This window comes from Ostrea edulis, chromosome 3 (assembly GCF_947568905.1).
Source record: "Ostrea edulis chromosome 3, xbOstEdul1.1, whole genome shotgun sequence".
NCBI classification, from domain to species: Eukaryota; Metazoa; Mollusca; class Bivalvia; order Ostreida; family Ostreidae; genus Ostrea; species Ostrea edulis.
This window is the reverse complement of record NC_079166.1, coordinates 36,953,039-36,972,897: the sequence shown is the minus strand read 5'-3', so window position 1 is coordinate 36,972,897 and position 19,859 is coordinate 36,953,039. Positions and strand designations below refer to the sequence as shown.

The 19,859-nt window shown below is 36.8% G+C and overlaps 1 protein-coding gene across 13 annotated transcripts in view; it reads left to right on the top strand.

Annotated features, from left to right (window-relative positions):
• LOC125675338 (excitatory amino acid transporter-like) overlaps window positions 1-17,416 on the top strand; it is an 81,647-nt gene extending 64,231 nt beyond the window's left edge. For 12 of the 13 annotated variants that reach the window (XM_048912936.2, XM_056160590.1, XM_048912937.2 and 9 more), the window contains 6 exons: window positions 6,156-6,448; window positions 7,043-7,169; window positions 7,516-7,749; window positions 10,612-10,806; window positions 11,416-11,550; window positions 15,867-17,416. In XM_048912936.2, the coding sequence (XP_048768893.2) occupies window positions 6,156-6,448; window positions 7,043-7,169; window positions 7,516-7,749; window positions 10,612-10,806; window positions 11,416-11,550; window positions 15,867-16,035 (1,153 nt within the window). In that variant the 3' untranslated portion in view covers window positions 16,036-17,416. Of the gene's footprint in view, window positions 1-6,155; window positions 6,449-7,042; window positions 7,170-7,515; window positions 7,750-10,611; window positions 10,807-11,415; window positions 11,551-15,583; window positions 15,702-15,866 lie in introns of all 13 variants that reach the window. The other variant, XR_008801985.1, reaches the window with a different exon arrangement.
• Window positions 17,417-19,859: the final 2,443 nt, after the last annotated feature.

Here is a 19,859-nt window from a genome sequence, read left to right as displayed (position 1 = left end):
ATTCAGTACAGGATGATGGAGGGTTCTTGTAAAGTGCTTCCCCTGATTACAGTGTTTTGTTAATTTTTATGATTCTAAATAATCATGCCCAAGAAAAAATCTCCCCCATTTGGAAGAATTTATCAGTACATTTAACATTGTAAATATATCTCTGAGAATAAGCCATCAAATTGAGCGAGACTTTCTTAGTTATCCTATTAGGGACTCTTATCTGTGGAAGGGAAGCCTTTTAGAGAGCTGTCGCCAGTCGTTATTACAGTTGTAAGGCCCAATCAACTTATTGAATTCTGCATTACATGAGGAGAAGCCCCACTCTTGTCATTGTGTTATTATGACCGATCATCTTTGATTGTGCTTGTCCATTTGTTTTTTGCTTATCAGACTAAAATGGGATTTTGTTATCTGTAAAGGAAGAAAGATTTGCATGTTCAGAGAAGATGGGAGGGAACCTCTCAAGGGACATAAATCATACTGAAAATTAGAGACTGAAATTTAGTGAGATACTAGACACAAATAAATCCTTAGGGACTGTACATTGATGAAATGAGACTTTAAACAATACTTTCAAATAAAATATGTGCTTCTGATGATTTGACATGAGCTCTAAGTGGCAAGATGGTTGTTTGGTGATATTTTATGTGCAAATCACCAAATTAATTTTTTTGCATGTGGGCTTTCGTAACAGTTTCCTACCGGGAAATTAATGCAGTGAGAATATTAGCTTCAGCTGAAATGATGGGAAAACCTTTGAAGTTAATAAAACCGCATGAGTATGGAAGGGAATATGGTGTGTTGTTATGGAAACGAGTCCCCGATGTGACTTTATTAACACAAGATACCAGAGGATGTAGGTCTTAAAATTTTATTGGTCAAGAAATTTTCCACTTCTTAACTTATTTATGATGTGCAGGAGGAGGTGAAAATAGTTTCAGTATTATTGTAGGGGTAATTGTGACAAGTCTTACCACCATTTTTTTTTTTTTTTTTTTTATAGCATATTGATTTTTCTTGGAAAGTGAGGGTGAAATTTTTTTAATGACAGGGACAAAGTGAGAGAAAAGAATCAAATTTGTTCCGTTCTCTTGAACGATATAATGTTAACGTCCTTTACAATGACTTTTCTGCTCCAACCACCAGGAAATGAATGATTTGTCAGATCCTAAAAATTGTGTATTGTCATGAAACAATTACAGGATTTGGTATTTGATATAATCATGTGGAATTTAACATCAAAGGAGCAAACATATGATCTGCTACTGTGTGACAGTACATCGTGTTTGTGTAGTTTCCTTTATCACACTACCGAACACAGGGAGGAAGATGACGGGATTTGTAGAAATGATTTGGTACATTTAGGTATACACTGCACATTCTGGATGCTAATTTTAACAGAGTTTCCTGGCCACATCTGTGCATTCTCGCAAGGAAAATTCTTGTCGAGCTAACTCCACAATATCTTTATTGTAACCAATCATTTAATTAGCTACAAATGATTTCTCTGAAGAGAACCTTTTCTGAACAGGAATTTCACATTACAATTAGGGATAACTAGCAAGAGGCCCATGGGATACACCACTCACCTGAGTAATTGATCAAATCCCAAATTGGCTCACCTTGATCTGAAGGGTCTTGGTTTAAACAAATATTTGAACCTATACTCTATAATGCAACAATATAGGGGTTTTTTTTTTGCAGGTCTAAAATTTGGCAATTTGCTGGCTCAAAGGTATGCTAATAATTTTAGCGGAATAAATTTTGGCAGACAAGGAAAAGTTAATTGATCTCTTTTGCAAATACTGAAATAGCAATTGGGTGCATATTTGGCATGTGTGAAATTTTGGCTGAAAGCTAACCACTAAAATAAGCCAAATTTATCACCCCATGAAAAAAAACCCAGATATAGGGTACTCCTTGAGGATATTAGAATTTTGATTTGTTTCATTATACTCTAGTTGTTCTTGAGGTAAAAGATTCTATATAAAACTTTAAACCTTTCTTGTTGCCCCTTTCCAACAACACTAAATATATGGAGCGGCAAATTATTCTAAACTCAAATCAGAAGACATCTTTAATATTTGAAGATATATCATCAATTAATTTGATGCAATCAACAATTCAATTAAAGATCTCTTCAAATGATTAATGATATCTTCAAATCTGAATTATTACATGCAATAATTGAATTGTTGAAAGCATTGATTATTCTGATCACCTTTTGTCTGTAGTCTGTCTGTCTGTAAAGTTTTCACATTCTCATTTTCTTCTAGTAGAACCACTGAACCAATTTCAAACAAACTTGGCACAAGTTATTCTTGGATGAAGATCACATGAATGACCCTGCCCTTCAAAGGGGAGATAATGAAGAAAAGGTGAAAGTAGGGTGGGTCATTTAAAAATTTTCTTCTCAAGAACCCCAGGGCCAGAAAAGTTAAAATCTACATGATTTAACTACCTGATAATGATTAGACAGAAGTGTGCAATTACCATTGCGCGACGCCTGGGGCTACCGATATCAGAGGTCTGAGGCAAGCAAAAATCAATCCTGCATTAGCCTGTTGGACTAGTAAATCCCTAGTTGTATTGGTGTTGAAGCATCCCCATGTTGTGTTAATTCATGTTCAGTTAAACTGTGACTCTTTGGGGCTAAGTTGGGGGCCACAATATGGGGTCAAAATTTTTCAAGGTAATAAAGATTTCAAAAAAATCTTTTAAAAATCACAACAGCTAAACAATGGCAGGGCCAAGGTGGCTCAGGTGAGTTATGTGGCCCATGGGCCTCTTGTTAGTAAGTGTGGTTGAGATTAGCAGATTTCTTGAGAAGTCGAGGGGAAAAAAAACATTTGCAGGCAACAGGTGAGCTAAAAATGTGAATGATGGAAGATCTATATTTTCTAGGAAATACTGCAATATACGTCTTTTGTACAGTGAAACTCTTGCTTGGGTCCAATATTAGCTTCCAGTCAGAAAGAGGTGATTATTAATTAATTAAGACAGTATCCTTTATTATGTATCAGAGCAACTATGGTGTCCCTCTTCTGAATCCCCTGATGAAACATGTTCCATGGCAAATCATCTGAGGATCGTTTTCATTAGAAAAAAAATTCAATCCCTCTAATTGCTCTGTAGCCATACAGGAAATGATATTGTCTCTAACTGCATTGTCCTCAAAAACCAAAATTCTTTATTGAATGCCTCTAGACATATATGACTTCTGAGGAAAACTTTTTTTCTTCCTCCTTTGTTTGCAGTGTTGATGGTGTAATGATTTCTTTAATCATGGCATGCCGATGCTGAGCTATATACGTACTTAAAGACTGGTGAATTAAGTGATGCTGTCAGTAAATGAGATCCCAAGTTACTCTTAAGAGAATTTATGTTTAGTTGATATTGTAGTAAATAGGGCTTCACTCTCAAACTAACAGTTTAGTGGACTTGAAATATGACACACTGGGAAAAGTTTGACATTCCGTTCAGGACAGCATTTGAACTTATCGTGAACCTGTGGATTCGATTAAAACACATCAGTTTTTCAATCAGAAATTCCTACAGATATGACAAATCCAGAAACGAGTCTTGGGAAGAAAATGGATCTGCATTCAGTGCAGATTTACATGATCAACGCGCTAATTAATAGTATTAACAAGAGGTTTGTCTGGAGGATAACTGTAGATCTACATTAAATCACTTAGTTTTTGCCAATCAATATATTTGTCTTAGTGATAAAAATTGTGTGTTAGATAAAGTTTTGGTCATGGGAGAGATTTTTTAACAATAGGAAAATCCATACACAGTGGTGTAGACTGTTTAGATTACAAGGGGGGGGGGGTATATTTTTGAAAAAATGAAACACTTTTTAACTTTGCAAACAAAGTTGAGTGGGTGGGGAGTCACTCAGTATGAAGATGCCTCACCATGTTTAAATCCTGAACATTGTTTAGGACAGCAGAGCCTGTTGTGTGGACATTGCAACATCTTAAAGTAATATATGTCTGCAGGAGTATTGGTTCAAGAAGGACAGCTCTTGTGGTAAATTATGGTGCATGTAGCGAAGGTGCAAGGAGGGCAGTACTTGTGGTCATAATGTAGGAGTAGGTAGTCTATAGGGTCACTTGAAGAAATGGACAATCCAAAGTCATTTGTAGGAGTGGGCAGCTGGAGGTCATTTGTAGGAGTGGGCAGCTGGAGGTCATTTGTAGGAGTGGGCAACCTCAGGTCATTTGTAGGAGTGGGCAGCCGCAGGTCATTTGTAGGAGTGGGCAGCCGCAGGTCATTTGTAGGAGAGGGCAGCCTCAGGTCATTTGTAGGAGTGGGCAGCCTCAGGTCATTTGTAGGAGTGGGCAGCCTCAGGTCATTTGTAGGAGTGGGCATGTCTCAGGTCATTTGTAGGAGTGGGCAGCCTCAGGTCATTTGTAGGAGTGGGCAGCCTCAGATCATTTGTAGGAGTGGGCAGCCTCAGGTCCTTTGTAGGAGTGGGCAGTCTCAGGTCATTTGTAGGAGTGGGCAGCCTCAGGTCATTTGTAGGAGTGGGCAGCCTCAGATCATTTGTAGGAGTGGGCAGCCTCAGGTCATTTGTAGGAGTGGGCTGCCTCAGGTCATTTGTAGGAGTGGGCAGTCTCAGGTCATTTGTAGGAGTGGGCAGCCTCAGATCATTTGTAGGAGTGGGCAGCCTCAGGTCCTTTGTAGGATTGGGCAGTCACAGGTCATTTGTAGGAGTGGGCTGCCTCAGATCATTTGTAGGAGTGGGCTGCCTCAGATCATTTGTAGGAGTGGGCAGCCTCAGGTCATTTGTAGGAGTGGGAAGCCTCAGGTCATTTGTAGGAGTGGGCTGCCTCAGATCATTTGTAGGAGTGGGCTGCCTCAGATCATTTGTAGGAGTGGGCAGCCTCAGGTCATTTGTAGGAGTGGGCAGCCTCAGGTCATTTGTAGGAGTGGGAAGCCTCAGGTCATTTGTAGGAGTGGGCTGCCTCAGGTCATTTGTAGACATGGACAGAGGATATGCTATTAGCAAACAATTATCATTTTTAGGCCCTTGTCATGCCAGATAATGTACCATACCCATGCTTCAATTCCAACTGCCCATAAATCATAATTGCATATAAAAACAATATTGACCTAGGATTGTAAAGTATTTTCTCTGATTTAATCCTTCCTGAACAAACAAGAAATGTATGCTCAATTTATCAATCAAACTTCCTGAACAAACAAGAAATGTATGCTCAATTTATCAATCAAACTTCCTGAACAAACAAGAAATGTATGCTCAATTTATCAATCAAACCAGAATGTGGTGCTGTCAAAGACTCAATAATTCAATGCATGGATAGGCATGGACATGTGTTTTTTTGTTTGCTTTTATTTGTTTGCAAACATCATCACTTGTCAATAGACCTGTTTCTGTGAATCATGCCAAATAAGTCAATGTACCTGCACATTTTTTCTCCTATCATTTATTAATGCAAGTCATATTTTTTCCAATTTAGAGAGATATAGCAGTGGGGCTTATTCATTATATCCTCTCATTTCTTTTAAAGATTGCATTTGACAAAAGGATATGTAATATGACCCTTGCCGAAGGTCATATGATTAAGGTAAAGGTCACAGGAAGAACAATTTTTGCCATAGATTTGTAACATAAACATTAAGGGCTCTCTTTGCACAGACATTGATATACTATCTGAGCAAATGTCGTAACTCAGGCCCAAGTTGATTCAGATGAGGTCAGTGTCATGGGAACAAGATGTGTAGAAGTACTTCTATTGTTCATATCTTTGCAACAAATTAAAGATAGTAATACTATGCTCATATTTCATATGAAGTCTCATCACAAAAGTCACTTATGATTTGCAAATGTGTCATAAATTTGGCCAATTCTGGTCGAAAGAAGAAAAGATTTTTGTTTGAACAAAGATGTCTTTGACAATCATAGGCTACTTGTGACCTTGACATGTGACATGATCCTAGACCAAGGTTATTTAATCAATATCAAGGACACGTACGTACTTGGTTGCTTTTGACCTGTAATTGTGTCGGAAGTAGGAGTGGGTGGGTTTCAGAGTTCCATGGTTCAGTTTAGAACAGAACAAGCATACATGAAAGTCTTATGTAAGAAAATCACTAAAATTTGAAATTAATTAACAAAAGTTTTATTTCTTTAGAAACATATTCCCAGATAACATTATCCAATCGGGCTTCCAACACATCAGAACTACTTATTCCGATAAAACGGCCAAAAAGAAGATTTACATCAATGTGATGAAGCAGGATGCCGAAGATCTGAACCTTACAGACAGAGTGAACATGAGCCTGGGCCTGGCACTGAGTGCGAAATGGCAGGAGCTGGTGAGAATGAACAAATCCCACATGTTCAACTCCACCTCTCTGTATTACAAGGAGCCGTACCAGTACACCTTTCAGGAGCAGAGTCTCAACAACGGCATCAATGTTCTTGGTAATATGATTTATTAAATGCTATATTACGTGATGTTAGTTCCCCCTCTATAATACTGGAGGGAACTTTGGATTTCTACTCTGTCAGTCGGTCAATGTCTCATTACAGTAAAACACGGTTATAGCGAACCTCCAGGCCAGTGAAAAACAGTTTGTTATAACCAAACTTCATTATATCCAATACCATTTTCGTTATTTTCTTCTCATTAGGGGAATAAATGTCAATTTGCAACAAGCGTGAATTCATTCTAAGTGTGTTTTACTGTAAATGTGCTATTCAGTTACTGTATTGCTAAAATCTTGCTGTGAGTATAGAATGTGTCGTGCTGTTCAGAATGATTGAGAGATTTCTTAATGATCATTAACAAATAAAATCACAATGTATTATTTGTAGGAATTATATAAACTGAAAGCATTTGGGATATTGTTTTTGTAGTATCTCGTGTAGTGATTTGGGATATTGTTTTTGTAGTATCTCGTGTAGTGATCGTCGCATACTTCCTGACCTTTGGGATGATGTGTTTTTGGTATATTTTAGGGATTGTTGGATTCTTGACTGCCTTTTGGATGAGGTATTTTTGGGTATATTTTGTAGGGATCATCGGATTCTTCACAGCCTTTGGGATGTTGCTGAGCAGGATGGGAGAGAAAGGAAAACTCATGATTGAATTTTTCTCTATCCTTAACCACATCATTATGGAGATGGTTACCATCATTATGTGGTCAGTAGATTCTCTTGAAATTAGGATTAATTGAAGGGGGTGGCTATAATTCATGTGGAATCTATTCACACTTCAGTTCATATCTTATGAAACCCTGATGGCATTTACACCAGTTTTTTTGCCATTTCATGTAATATTTGACATAAGCCTTTTATCGTGAGACATGGAGCCTGCTTGATAACATTATTTATTTTTCACCCATAAAGTTATAGAGGAAAACATTTGTTATACAACTGTATTAAATATAAATCATTATTCAAATATGCTCGATGGCCACCAGTATGATTGTTACTGAGCTGTGTTTACAGGTACTCCCCGTATGATTGTTACTGAGCTGTGTTTACAGGTACTCCCCGGTTGGTATTATGTTTCTGGTCTGTGGTAAGATCCTAGACATCGAGGACCCCAGTGAGATGATGCAGCGGCTCGGCATGTATATGTTGACGGTCATTCTCGGCCTGTTTATCCACGCTTTCCTCACGCTCTCCCTCGTGTATTTCTTCACCACAAGGAAAAATCCCTTCATTATACTCCGAGGAGTGCTTCAAGCACTGGTGACCGCGTTTGGGACTGGATCTAGGTATATTATTATGTTTTTTGTTTCTTTCTTTCACATCCCATTTGAGAATTTTTCACTAATTGAGATGTGTCACTACCTTTGGCTTACTGCAGTCATTTGCTACGGTAATCCTGCTCAGCACGAGCCTTACAGAGGTAACCAAGTACCTCAAATTTTGATCTACTTATGATGTGACTTTAGAACCTCAGCTGAGGGACCAATTATCAGTGAGATTATTGTCCCATTGCCTATAGTGACATGGGACCACTGTTTTTAAGGTCATTTCCAAAGAAACCTTGACTTTCTTTTCTAACGCTGAAGTATGTTAAACATCTTAGGTTCAACCAAAGCCTCCCAGCTGCAGATCAAGTACTAAACCACTAGTATACTGTAACCTGTTTTTATTATGTTAATCACATGTGAAATAGGCTCAGGTAGTAAGAACTAAGTCTTCTCTTAAAAAGGGCAGGTAGCTTTAGGTATATGTTATGTGTCCAATCAGATATCAGACTGATGATTAAACAGTCACTACTGTTACACATAAATGTAAGATATAATTGGATTCTGGTACCGAGAAAGAGGTACCGTGTCGCTTACTCCTGCGTTTTAGAGCAAAAATTCATAGATATATGGCAGAATTGTCAAAAGGTGACTATTAAAGACACAAGGAGTTAAGATAATTTTTAGGGTAATTTTCTGAAATTTGATAATGATATCGCAAATAAATTAATACACCATAATTTGATGAATGAATGAAAAATGGTTGTTAATTTATAAAAAGTTTTGTTTAGGTTGTTTGTATTTATAATGAGGGTATACAATACAATATCATACTTTATTTCCGGGTTAGGCCCTGAGAGGCATATTAATTAAGTGACAATGTAAAGTGTTTTCAAAGTATCGATCATTACATATCTTTCCAAAAAAGTTTTAGATTGTGGAACAGACATTGCATTTGGTTTATTTCAAATACTATAGATTCCTCACTGAACCATACCAAGAAGGTAATTTATTATCATATAGCTCTTTACAGGTAAAATATGCATATTTTAAAATTGGAAATTGCTCATGTAAATGCTTTTGACAATGCAAATACCTAAGCATAGATTTTACAATATCATAATGAAGGGAGCATCTTCTAAGCTCAAACAGAACTGCAAAATTGGATCTTTTCTTTCTACAACCTAATATAATGTGGAGAATCTAACATTGAAGATATTCACAAATCAAGAAGCTTTCTTTTCTTGTAAATCTAGCAGAGAGTGAGTGAAAATACCCCCCACCCCCACCCCCGACTTCATAGCCAGACAGTATAATTGTTAATGGGTATGATTGAAAACATGTAAATTAATGATATTTTTGGTAAAGGACCAAGAGTAAGAAAAATCTTTGCAGAGTTAAACGTGTGCTTTAAGTGCATTATGGTATAGTTCATTTTGTGCAAAGGAGATTTAGGATCCAGAAATGCAAAAAATGAATTTAGATCAAAGGTATCTGCCAGCTTAGTTTAAAATCAAAATTTTAGCTTTGTCAAAATCTGCAGTTAAACACAAATGTTTACAAAATTGCTCAAGTGTGTTAATCTTTTTTTTTTTTGTAACTCGGACAACAATACAATGTCATTAAGCAGTGCACAGGATGTGTTTTCAATAAACTTGGCTCAGCTTAGTGTTTTGAATACTGAGGAAGATCATGAATGTAAATATTTGAAATAAATTAGGCCGTAATTGATTTCCCTGCATAACTCCAAGCATATTTTTTTTAAAAATTGTTTGACTCTCAGAAGTTATTTTTGTACGTGATTTACTTACTGCACACATTATGCTTTATGAAATTATAAGATCTGGAGCCCACTCCAATTTGAATTAATCTTAATGTCAGATCTGAGTGAATAATCATATCAAAGGCTTTTTTTACCACCTTTGTCAGAATAATATTTATCAACTATACTGGTATTGTCTTTAGGATAAATGATCATATGTCCTTGCTTTGTATGTGAAACTAATATGATTATCATCTTTAATATACATGTAGTTCTTCACACAAAATCTGTCTAATCTCAAATTTAGCAATTTCCAGTGTAGGCCTATTGTTAACTTTTTATAGTTATTTGGATTGCTCATATAAATTAAAATTTAATTCTTGGACACATTTAAGCTCCTCTGCATTATCAAGTTGACTGTTCAATTCATCTTAAAATGCAAGAATTCAGCTTTCATGGAGTCCAGATGGAAACATAAGAAAGTATAATTAGCAATGTTTCTTCCTAATATATTTATGCTTTAATTGTGAAATAAAAAGGATTTAGATTTTTTAATGCTCTAAATAACTTCCCATAAAAAAGTGACCGAAGGATGGGTTCTTATATGAGGACATATAAATATTGAAATACACTGTAACAAAGAATTATTATTGATAAAACATTGATTAAAAGTAAAATATTAGAAAATATGGAGTGCTGACTTTGAACAAAAAAGATTATTACATAGTTTACATTGGTTGAACAATATACATATATAATCTATTTTTAGAACCCTTTGCTAATCAATAAAGCTTGTGCTAAATTTTCTCAAAAGAAGAGAGAAATCTGCACATGGCTAAAAATACTCTTATGTAGCCAATCTGAATTTTACTCTCAATATAGGCACAATTGTACCTTAAATTGTTATTATGCCGATATCAAATAATTAAATCCACCTCCGTCAATCTATACAGTACAATATTGGATCCAGTATGTTTGTTATTTATTTTCAGGTTGGAGTGAGTAACACTTATTATTCTTTGCTATCATCTTTTATCTTATTAAATGTTGGACTTGAAATACATGTACTATCATGTATTTAGAAATATCTTCAAAGTGATGATTTTATTAATTTGTTTTAGCTCGGCCACCCTGCCCGTCACATTCCGCTGTCTGGAGGAGACTCTTCACATCGACAGCCGCGTGACCCGATTTATTCTCCCGATCGGCGCCACCATCAACATGGATGGAACTGCACTGTATGAGGCCGTTGGTCCGATCTTCATTGCTCAGATGAATGATATCACTCTCTCCTTCGGACAAATCGTGGTTGTGAGGTAAAGGAATACATTTTGTTTAATGTAGCTACTTAAGGAATTGAGATCAGCACATGCTGGCTATATAGGACCTTTGGGATCTAGGTGATATGCAAATGGGGAGGGGGGGTGAACCCAGCATTTTATCTGTTGTTCAAGTCATTAAGTTGAATATGATGTATGGATTTGAAATTGGTTTTAACTATAATTACCTTATGCTTAAAGTATACTGAAGAATCAATGAATTTACACAGTCAAACCTGTTTAATCTGACGTGCACTGGTAGACGATTTTTTGTCGGAATACAAATTGTGTTGAAATAAACAGTGTAAAAAACAATGAAAATTTGAAATTGAGAATGAAACTAAGGGTCGGAATGCCCAGCAAAACAGATTACACAGGAGTCAGATTAGGCAGTTTTCACTGTACATGTATTTGTATTATTCAATTTTTGTGGGGTGAATGGTATTTGTCTTTGATGGGGATGTAAAGTTTTGGATAGGTTACATTCAATAAAGTCATGTAATGTAATACTAATGGCAAAATAACAATTCCATGAAAATTTAGCCACAATGAAAAATAACAAACAAACAGTATTGACCTGGTTTGACTTTGGTTTCTATGTTACAGTGTGACGGCTACCTGTGCCAGTATAGGAGCTGCCAGTATTCCTAGCGCTGGACTTATCACCATGTTAATGGTCCTGACCTCAGTGGGACTTCCCACTAATGACATCAGTCTCCTCCTGGCTGTTGATTGGTTCCTGTAAGTATCATATGATCTGATGAGCATAGCAACCAGATTTTCATCCCATACCTCCTCACGGATCACCAGCTTTTGTTTCTTTGCATGGTCAGTAAAGTACTCGATGTTATCAAGTTGGATAGGGACATTACACATATTTGTATTTTAAACTTGATACAATGTGAGTCATTTTGCAAACACAACACCGATTAAAAATGTCTTAATTTACCTGTCTTCTCGTATGAAAAGTTTGGTTTTTTTGGCCAATAGTTCAAAAATCTGTCTATAACCTCCACTTTTTAAAGCTCCATCCTAAATTTTGAGGCAAGATATTGTATATTTATGTGCAAATTTTGAAGCTTATTATATTCCTAGTCAATTTCAATATAGTGAAGTTTTGCTTATTTTAAGTGCGAAAAGGTCATTATCTATTTCTAACCTACTAGCATTAAACTTAGACTATATCATTAAAAGAAATTAGTAATCATTTCAATGTAATAATTGATTTATGTTGTGTTGATATCGATACCAACAAACAAAAGCAGTTTATACAAATAAATCGAAAGAAGATTATAAGTGCAAGAAAGTCAAGTTTAATACCCTAAAACCCTTTAGTTCAATAACAAGTACTATATGACTCCAGTTTTTAGCTAACCTAAGCTGAAAGCTCAAGTGCACTGTTCTGATCATCTTTTGTGTGTCGTCTCTTCGTCCGTTTGTCTGTCCGTAAACTTTTCACATTTTCATCTTTTTCTCTAGGACCATGCACTGAGCCAATTTCAACCAAACTTGGTACAATTATATCATCCATGTGGGTGAAGGGGATTCAAGTTAGTTCAACTCAAAGATTATGCTCCCTTCAAAGGGGAGATAATCACGAAAATGCAAAAATAGGGTGGGGTCATTTTAAAAAAAAATTATGTTTTGATCCCGAAGGGCATTGAAGTGATAATACGCAAAATCGCAACTACTTTTTCCGTCTTGGTTTTAAATTTTACTTTCCCCTTTCAAAGTCTCGCGAGACCCAGAGTATGCGAGAATTTGGGCATGTTGGTAAATGATACCAGTTCTGCAACTTTTGTCGTGATCTATTCACCCCATTTTAACAATGGTGCAATGTCATTGCATTGCATTAGACTGTAGTAATGATTCAAGAAAGAAACATAATACGCAGAAATATATCCACAACTGATAGATTTTAATGGAATTGTGGTGGATTTTTTCCCACTACTGTCAGCCAGGAAATTCCCAAAGCTGAGAAGAGCTTGCGTCAAAATATATAGCTTTGCGAACTAAATTCAGAAGTTCATTTTTCCTGTGTCCAGATGTTTTTACACACCTTTCATTTAAAAATGCTTTTAATTGCGGAAAGCACATGGATGTTAAATCGTCTTCCGGTCCCATGTTTTGAATAAACAAAAAATGCCCAAGATCGACACGCTTTTCTGGACTTCTTTACAAGAGAGTTCCGCTAGCTCGGTATTTACGATCTTGCGTATTGGGGAGCAAGCTTTGTAAGTGTAAATGATGACTATACAATAAAATCTCCATACATTAGTTGATCTCTGTTTATTTAGCAATATTCAAATGTTAAACAATCCCTATTTATCTGTGTTGGTGTGTATACAAAATACCCCAACCTTCCTACATTACATAAGCAGATGCTTCCCCTGCAACTTGTCAAAAAATACTTTTCAAATAGAAAATCATTGACGCACATCTCATTCATGCCCATTCAAAAGGAAGATAACCGAGACAAGGCAAAAATAGGGTGGGTTCGTCTAAAAATCTTCTCGAGGACAACTGGGCCAGAAAGGGTGGGGTCATCTAAAAATCTTCTCAAGGACAACTGGGCCAGAAAGGGTGGGGGTCATCTAAAAATCTTCTCAAGGACAACTGGGTCAGAAAGGGTGGGGCATCTAAAAATCTTCTCAAGGACAACTGGGCCAGAAAGAGTGGGGTCATCTAAAAATCTTCTCAAGGACAACAGGGCCAGAAAGGGTGGGGTCATCTAAAAATCTTCTCAAGGACAACTGGGCCAGAAAGGATGGGGTCATCTAAAAATCTTCTCAAGGACAACTGGGCCAGAAAGGGTGGGGTCATCTAAAAATCTTCTCAAGGACAACTGGGCCAGAAAGGGTGGGGTGTCATCTTAAAACCTTCTCAACGAAAACTGGGCTAGAAAGGGTAGGGTGTCATCTTAAAACCTTCTCAACGAAAACTGGGCCAGAAAGGATGGGGTCAATTAAAAATCTTCTCAAGAACATCTGGGCCAGAAAGGGTGGGGTCATCTGAAAATTCTCATGGACATTTGGGTCAGAAAAGTTTAAGTTTGCATGAAAACTTCATGACATACTGCAGATTCAAGTTTGTTCAAATCATGGCTTGAGGGTAAGGTAGAGCCACAATAGGGGATTAAAGTTTTACATGGGGATATATAGGGAAATGTTTTAAAAATCTTCTTCTCAAGAACCACTGAGCCAGAAAGGTTCAAATTTAAATGACAACTTTCTGATGTAATGCAGATTATAGTTTGTTAAAGTCATGGCCCCCTCTGGGGGTAGGATGGGCTCATAATAGGGGATTAAAGTTTTTACATATGAATATATAGGGAAAATCTTTAATAATCTTCTTTTAAAAAATCACAGGACCAGAGAAGTTTACATTTACATGAAAGCTTCCTGACATAGAGTAGATCCAAGTTTGTGTAACTAACAGTCCCCAAGAGTAGGGTGGGGCCACAATAGGGGATCAAAGTGTTATATGCTGATATATAGGAAAAATGTTTAAGAGGGGTAATTCTAGAATCATCCTGTTCACCTGTTTGTCTGTCCATTATGACTTAATTTTCACCTTCTCCAGAATAAAAGGGTCAACTTCATTCAAACTTGGTGCAAAATATCCTTGGACGAAGATGATTAAAGTTTGTTTAGATAAAGAGTCATTCCCTCTTCAAAGGGGAGATAATAAAAAGGCAAAAATAGGGTGGGGTCATTTAAACCAGTTGAAATTTACATAAAAGATTCCTGAAATAGAGTAGATTAAAGTTTATTCAAATCATGGCCCCTGGCCTCAAGACCATAAACTGAGAATAGACTTAAGTGTAATTAAATTTCGAATGTGACCAACTTTTGAAACAATTTTCATAAACATTATTGTTTTTTATAAACCAGCAGTTTTTTAAAACATCTGTGCTAGATAAGTAATCAAAATTTAGACTTAAATTTATGCTCAATTTATGGTCGGTAGACTTAGGACCTCCATAAGGGATCAAAGTTTTATATGCTGATATATATAAGAAAAATCTTTAAAAATATCTTTTGTTTTGTATATGCATTCTTTATGGCAAGACCTTTCATGCAATGCAATGGTGTATGATCTTGTGACCTTGACCTGGAAATTTGACATACTTTTAATAAAAATCAGACCTAGCTGCTATTCAATATGTCCTGAATTATTTAAGGTAGATATTTCATATGTTGTATATAAATTTCTTATGGCAAAATGTTTCATTTCATATCATGTCCTTTGATTTTGTGACCCTGAACTCTGAGTCTGATTTACTTTTAAGAAAACATAACCCATTGAATACAACCAGAACTAAGTAAAAGTTTAGTAAGGATTTCATATTTTTTATGGCAAGAACTAATGTGGCACAATGGTGTTTGATCTTTTGACCTTGGAGTTTGATCTAGTTTTTAAAAAGACCTGACTTTTTCAATACCTTCTAAACTATTTAAGGTAGGACTTTCATATTTTAGATGTATATAAAGTGTTTATGGTAAAACCTTGTAATACTTTGGTGTGTGTGACCTTGACCTGGAAGTTTGACCTACTATTAATGAAAATATGACCTATTCAATATCTCCTGAACTCTTTATTAATAAGATAGCGCTTTCATGTTTTGTATATAGATTTCTTATGGCAAGGTCTTTCATATCATACCATGATCTATGACCCTGTGACCTGGGTCTTATCTAGAACAGCAAGGCCATGTTAGTCATGTTGGTGTGTTACATGTATATGTGTGCATGTTATATGAATTCATTTTTAGTTATGTTGTGATCCTTTGGTGCTTGTTTGGGGCCACAATATGAGGTCAAACTTTTTCTTGGGAATAAAAATTTACAACAAATCTCAAAATTCACAACAACAGGACCAAGGTGACTCTGGTGAGTGATGTGGCCCGTGGGCCTCTTGTTCATTTTGTAATTCCCTTCAATGCTGAAATTGATAACATACTTTCAAAAGAATTCAATTTGAAAATACTACAAAACTCAAGACTGGTTGAAACCTCTTTAAGAATTTTTCTAAGGATTTATACTTGTACTTTTCAGTGACAGAATCAGGACAGCTATTAATGTGCTAGGAGACAGTTACGGCGCAGCGATAGTGGCCCACCTCTCTAAAGAGGAACTGATGGGACCAGGAACCCACCCAGGGGACCAGGAATTGGACGTCATTGAGGAAGAACCAGAAAAGTCCAATGGAGGGGCTAACGTGTAATAGGGAACCAGTCAAGACTGAAGAGTGGCATTAAGAAAGATAACTGTGTTCAGGGTAATCAACAGAGGCAAAGCAAGATAGTGGGCCTCTGATGAAGATTCAATTGTTCAAAAGGTTGAGATTCATACAAGACACATCGAAAGGTCTTCAAAATTAAAATTCTAAAAGAGGAGTATCAACAATATACCTGTATTGATTTTAAGATGACACAAAGATGTCAAATTTCTATATTTTTACTACAAATTATCTATTTTCTTGGCTATATATATCCATGATTATAGCCCTGTGTTCAGCAAGCTGAACATTTTTCCCATTTTAAGCGACATGTTGTATTTTTCCTTCTTGTAACAGTCTGTATATTTCGTACATGTGTGTTCTCCGAAGTAAAACCTCCCTTGTGCTGTTATCAGTAGGTTGCTATGAGCATTTTTGGACTATGTAAATATGAGAGAAATCAGTGATTTTTATTCATAGTACTTTATTTCCTATTTCATGTTATTCATGATTCTTAGCAAGGAAAAATATTGCATGCTTAGTTTTTTTTTTAATCTGACGAATTACATATGTTTTAATGAATTATCGTCTTCCAGTCGTATTTGTACATCACAGTCATTTTGGAAATCATGGAAGCACATTGTCAAATTTTAACACACACACATTTTATGGATTCGCTTATTGAAATGGTTAGATGATGTTTTATTAAATGCCTATTCAATCTTTACCTTAAGAATGGGAATATAAAGATTACTAAATCCCATGACTTTTCCACAATATATCAACACACGAGGTATATAAAAATTTTAACATCGAACCAAAGCATTAATCCATGATTTTCTCAGAATTTTGTAAGCATCGGTGGATACCAATTTTTGCCGATCTGTCTAATTAATCTCATGATAAGCTGTTTGACATGCATTTCAATCACCTGCATATTTTGCTCTTATCACAAGCTGTGACATATTTGTACGCAGGAGTGACTCAAATGTGTTATCATTATACACCCTCGAATCTCACAGAAAGCAGAATGGTGCTTGTTCTAAGAGAGACAAATCACGCAGCAGATGTTACAGTACTGACAGTTTATATTTTAATGGAAATACTGTTTTCTGTCACCAAAGAATCTCCTCCTAAAATGATTCAAGCTTTGACTCCAACTGAAAACTGTTGTATTGATAGAGAACTTTTACACTGTGGTGGTTGACTTTTCCTGTATTCTTGTAATATATCTGTGTAAATCTTAGTGTGTAGTTGCCCACATGGGATTAGCTTGTTGCTTGGTGTTTTAGTCATTTTAGTATGCACCCCATCATGTACCACAGTTTTACTTTTACATTTTTAGATGTGTATTATTGAAATTTTACCAAATAAAGATGTATCTTGTTTTCTTTTCCTTTTTAAAATATCCTTGATGGAAAGGAAAAAAAACTTGTCCGATGATTTTATAATTTTTAATCAAGAAATTTTCTTGTAAATACATGAGGGTAAGAACAGCAAAATTTTCCTGATAGTGATCGACTGGGTAATGCGGCAGTTCACAGCAGGCCAGAAGACGGGAATCCAGTGAACCGTCACTAAACAGTTAGAGGACCTGGACTTTGCTGATGACATCAGTCTTCTCTCCCACAAGCAGCAAGATGCCCAAGGGAAGTTGTGCCATGTTGCAAAAGAAGCAGGAAAGACAGACCTCCAGATCAACACAAAACAGACAGAGGTAATGAGAGTAAACAACCGGCAACAGAACCCACTACGACTTGGACAGGAAGACATCAAGGAAACAGACAAGTTTGTCTACCTCAGTATTGTGGTTAGCAAAGATGGCGAGACAGACGAGGACATAAAGAGTCGCATCAACAAAGCCCGACATGACTATTGTTCTCGGAGCAATCTGGAATTCCTCATCCCTTTCAATCCACAACAAAATCAGAACACCAATGTAAAATCTGTCCTTCTTTATGGCTCTGAAACTTGGCAAACAACAAAAACAAACACCCACAAGCTCCAGACATTCATCAACAGATGTCTCCGACACTTCATTAAATCAGATGACCGGATGTTATTCCAAATTCAGAACTCTGCAATAAGACCAAGCAAGTTCCAATAGACCTAGAAATCAGAAAATGGAAGTGGAGCTGGATTGACCACACTTTTAGAAAGTCTTCTTCAAACGTCACCAGACAATTCCTTGAATGGAACCCGCAGGGCAAAAGAAAAGAAAAGTAGGAAGACCCAGACAGACATGGCACAGAAGTGTAAACGAAGAAGTGACATGGGCATCAGGCGCGTCGGCAATTTTTTGACATTGGGGCGGCGAACTGGATTTTTTTTTTTTTTTTTTAAAGGGGGGGGGGGTAACGTATTTTAGCTAGTATGTACATATATTCACCAGCACCCCCATATTTTCTTAATATATATCTTTCCATCTATTGAAAAAATTGCAATATTTGTCTTCAATTCAAACATTTAATAACTTAAGTAATATCAAGGAAGTTGTATGCAAGTTAAACACATTAAACTCATTTTTATCAAATTATATAAATGTACATTGATTCATTGAACAGTTCAGAAACGTCCAAAAATAAGTCCTCGTCCATCCCGCGCTGAGACAACTCGTCAGCGACATCTGATATGCCCATTTTATCCGTAGCTTCCCTGTGGGTGTGTAGAATTATCATAGTCGCACGAAAATAGGTCTTGACTCGGCGCAGTGCAGAGAATGTCCGCTCACTTGTGGCATTTGTGGCTGGCATCACTAAAATGAGTCTTAAGAGAGTTACAATCTCCGAGAACAGACATTTGGTAGCTGGAGGCATTTCAGACACTAACTTTACCAAATACGAAATAGACACAACACTAGTCGATGAATTGTTCAAGCTGTTTCTCGTGAATGTTTCCAGCTGCGAAGATAGAGATGTCTGGTCCAAATCATCACAGTAAAATTTTATCACGAAGTCCAGATCTTCTGTGTACGTCTTGTCACCACGCACAGACTTCAAAAGAACGTCCTCTAGATGGCGGTACACTTGGTAGCCCGGGTGGTCAAAATGATCCTTCACACAGTTGACTACTAAATCTAAAGCCTCAAAATACTGCTGTCTATAGAGGTCTTTTTCTGATGCTGCAAACTATGGAGGGGTGTTTCCTGTTTCAAACCGCTTCGGCATTTTTCTTCGCCTTGGCAAAGTTGGCTCATTGACATCCAGATCGTCAAGTTTGTTGTTGAGAGATTCCCAGAAAGTATTGAAGGACTCTTCCTTTCGCATTTCACTGAGCGATGACAACAAAAGTTCGGTTATGTGTTGGCCCTCAGCAGCTGATAACTCTTTCGTCTGCAGCGTTCGACTTAAATTATCCCTGTGACGGAGTATGTCGTATCCCAGGGACACTCCAAAGAGGAAGTCAAAACTTTGCATCTGGGCTTTCACACCAATGATCCTTGAACGGGTTTCGGCATCCTTTGTGCATTCGTAGCAGGTCTCCCACAAAGACTGAAGGACAGAGTAGTTTTTCAAGACACTATTCAAGCTAGCAGCTCTAACAGTCCATCGAGTGGGGCATAGCACACGGAATCCTGGTGTATCTGGTGCCATCTCGCGCTTCAGCTGCTCGAGTATGGTGTCCCTCCTAGGCGAATACTTGATGAGTTTTGACATTTCAAACACAGTATCTAAGGCATCACCTTTGATCTTTTCACGGTATCGCCAACGGCCAGGTTGAGTGCGTGTCCATATAACAATATGTGTATATTGCCCTTGCTTCTTTTCTGGTGATGTTAGCAGCCACACCCTTTTTAACTCCGGACATGTTGCTATTTTTAATTATTGTGT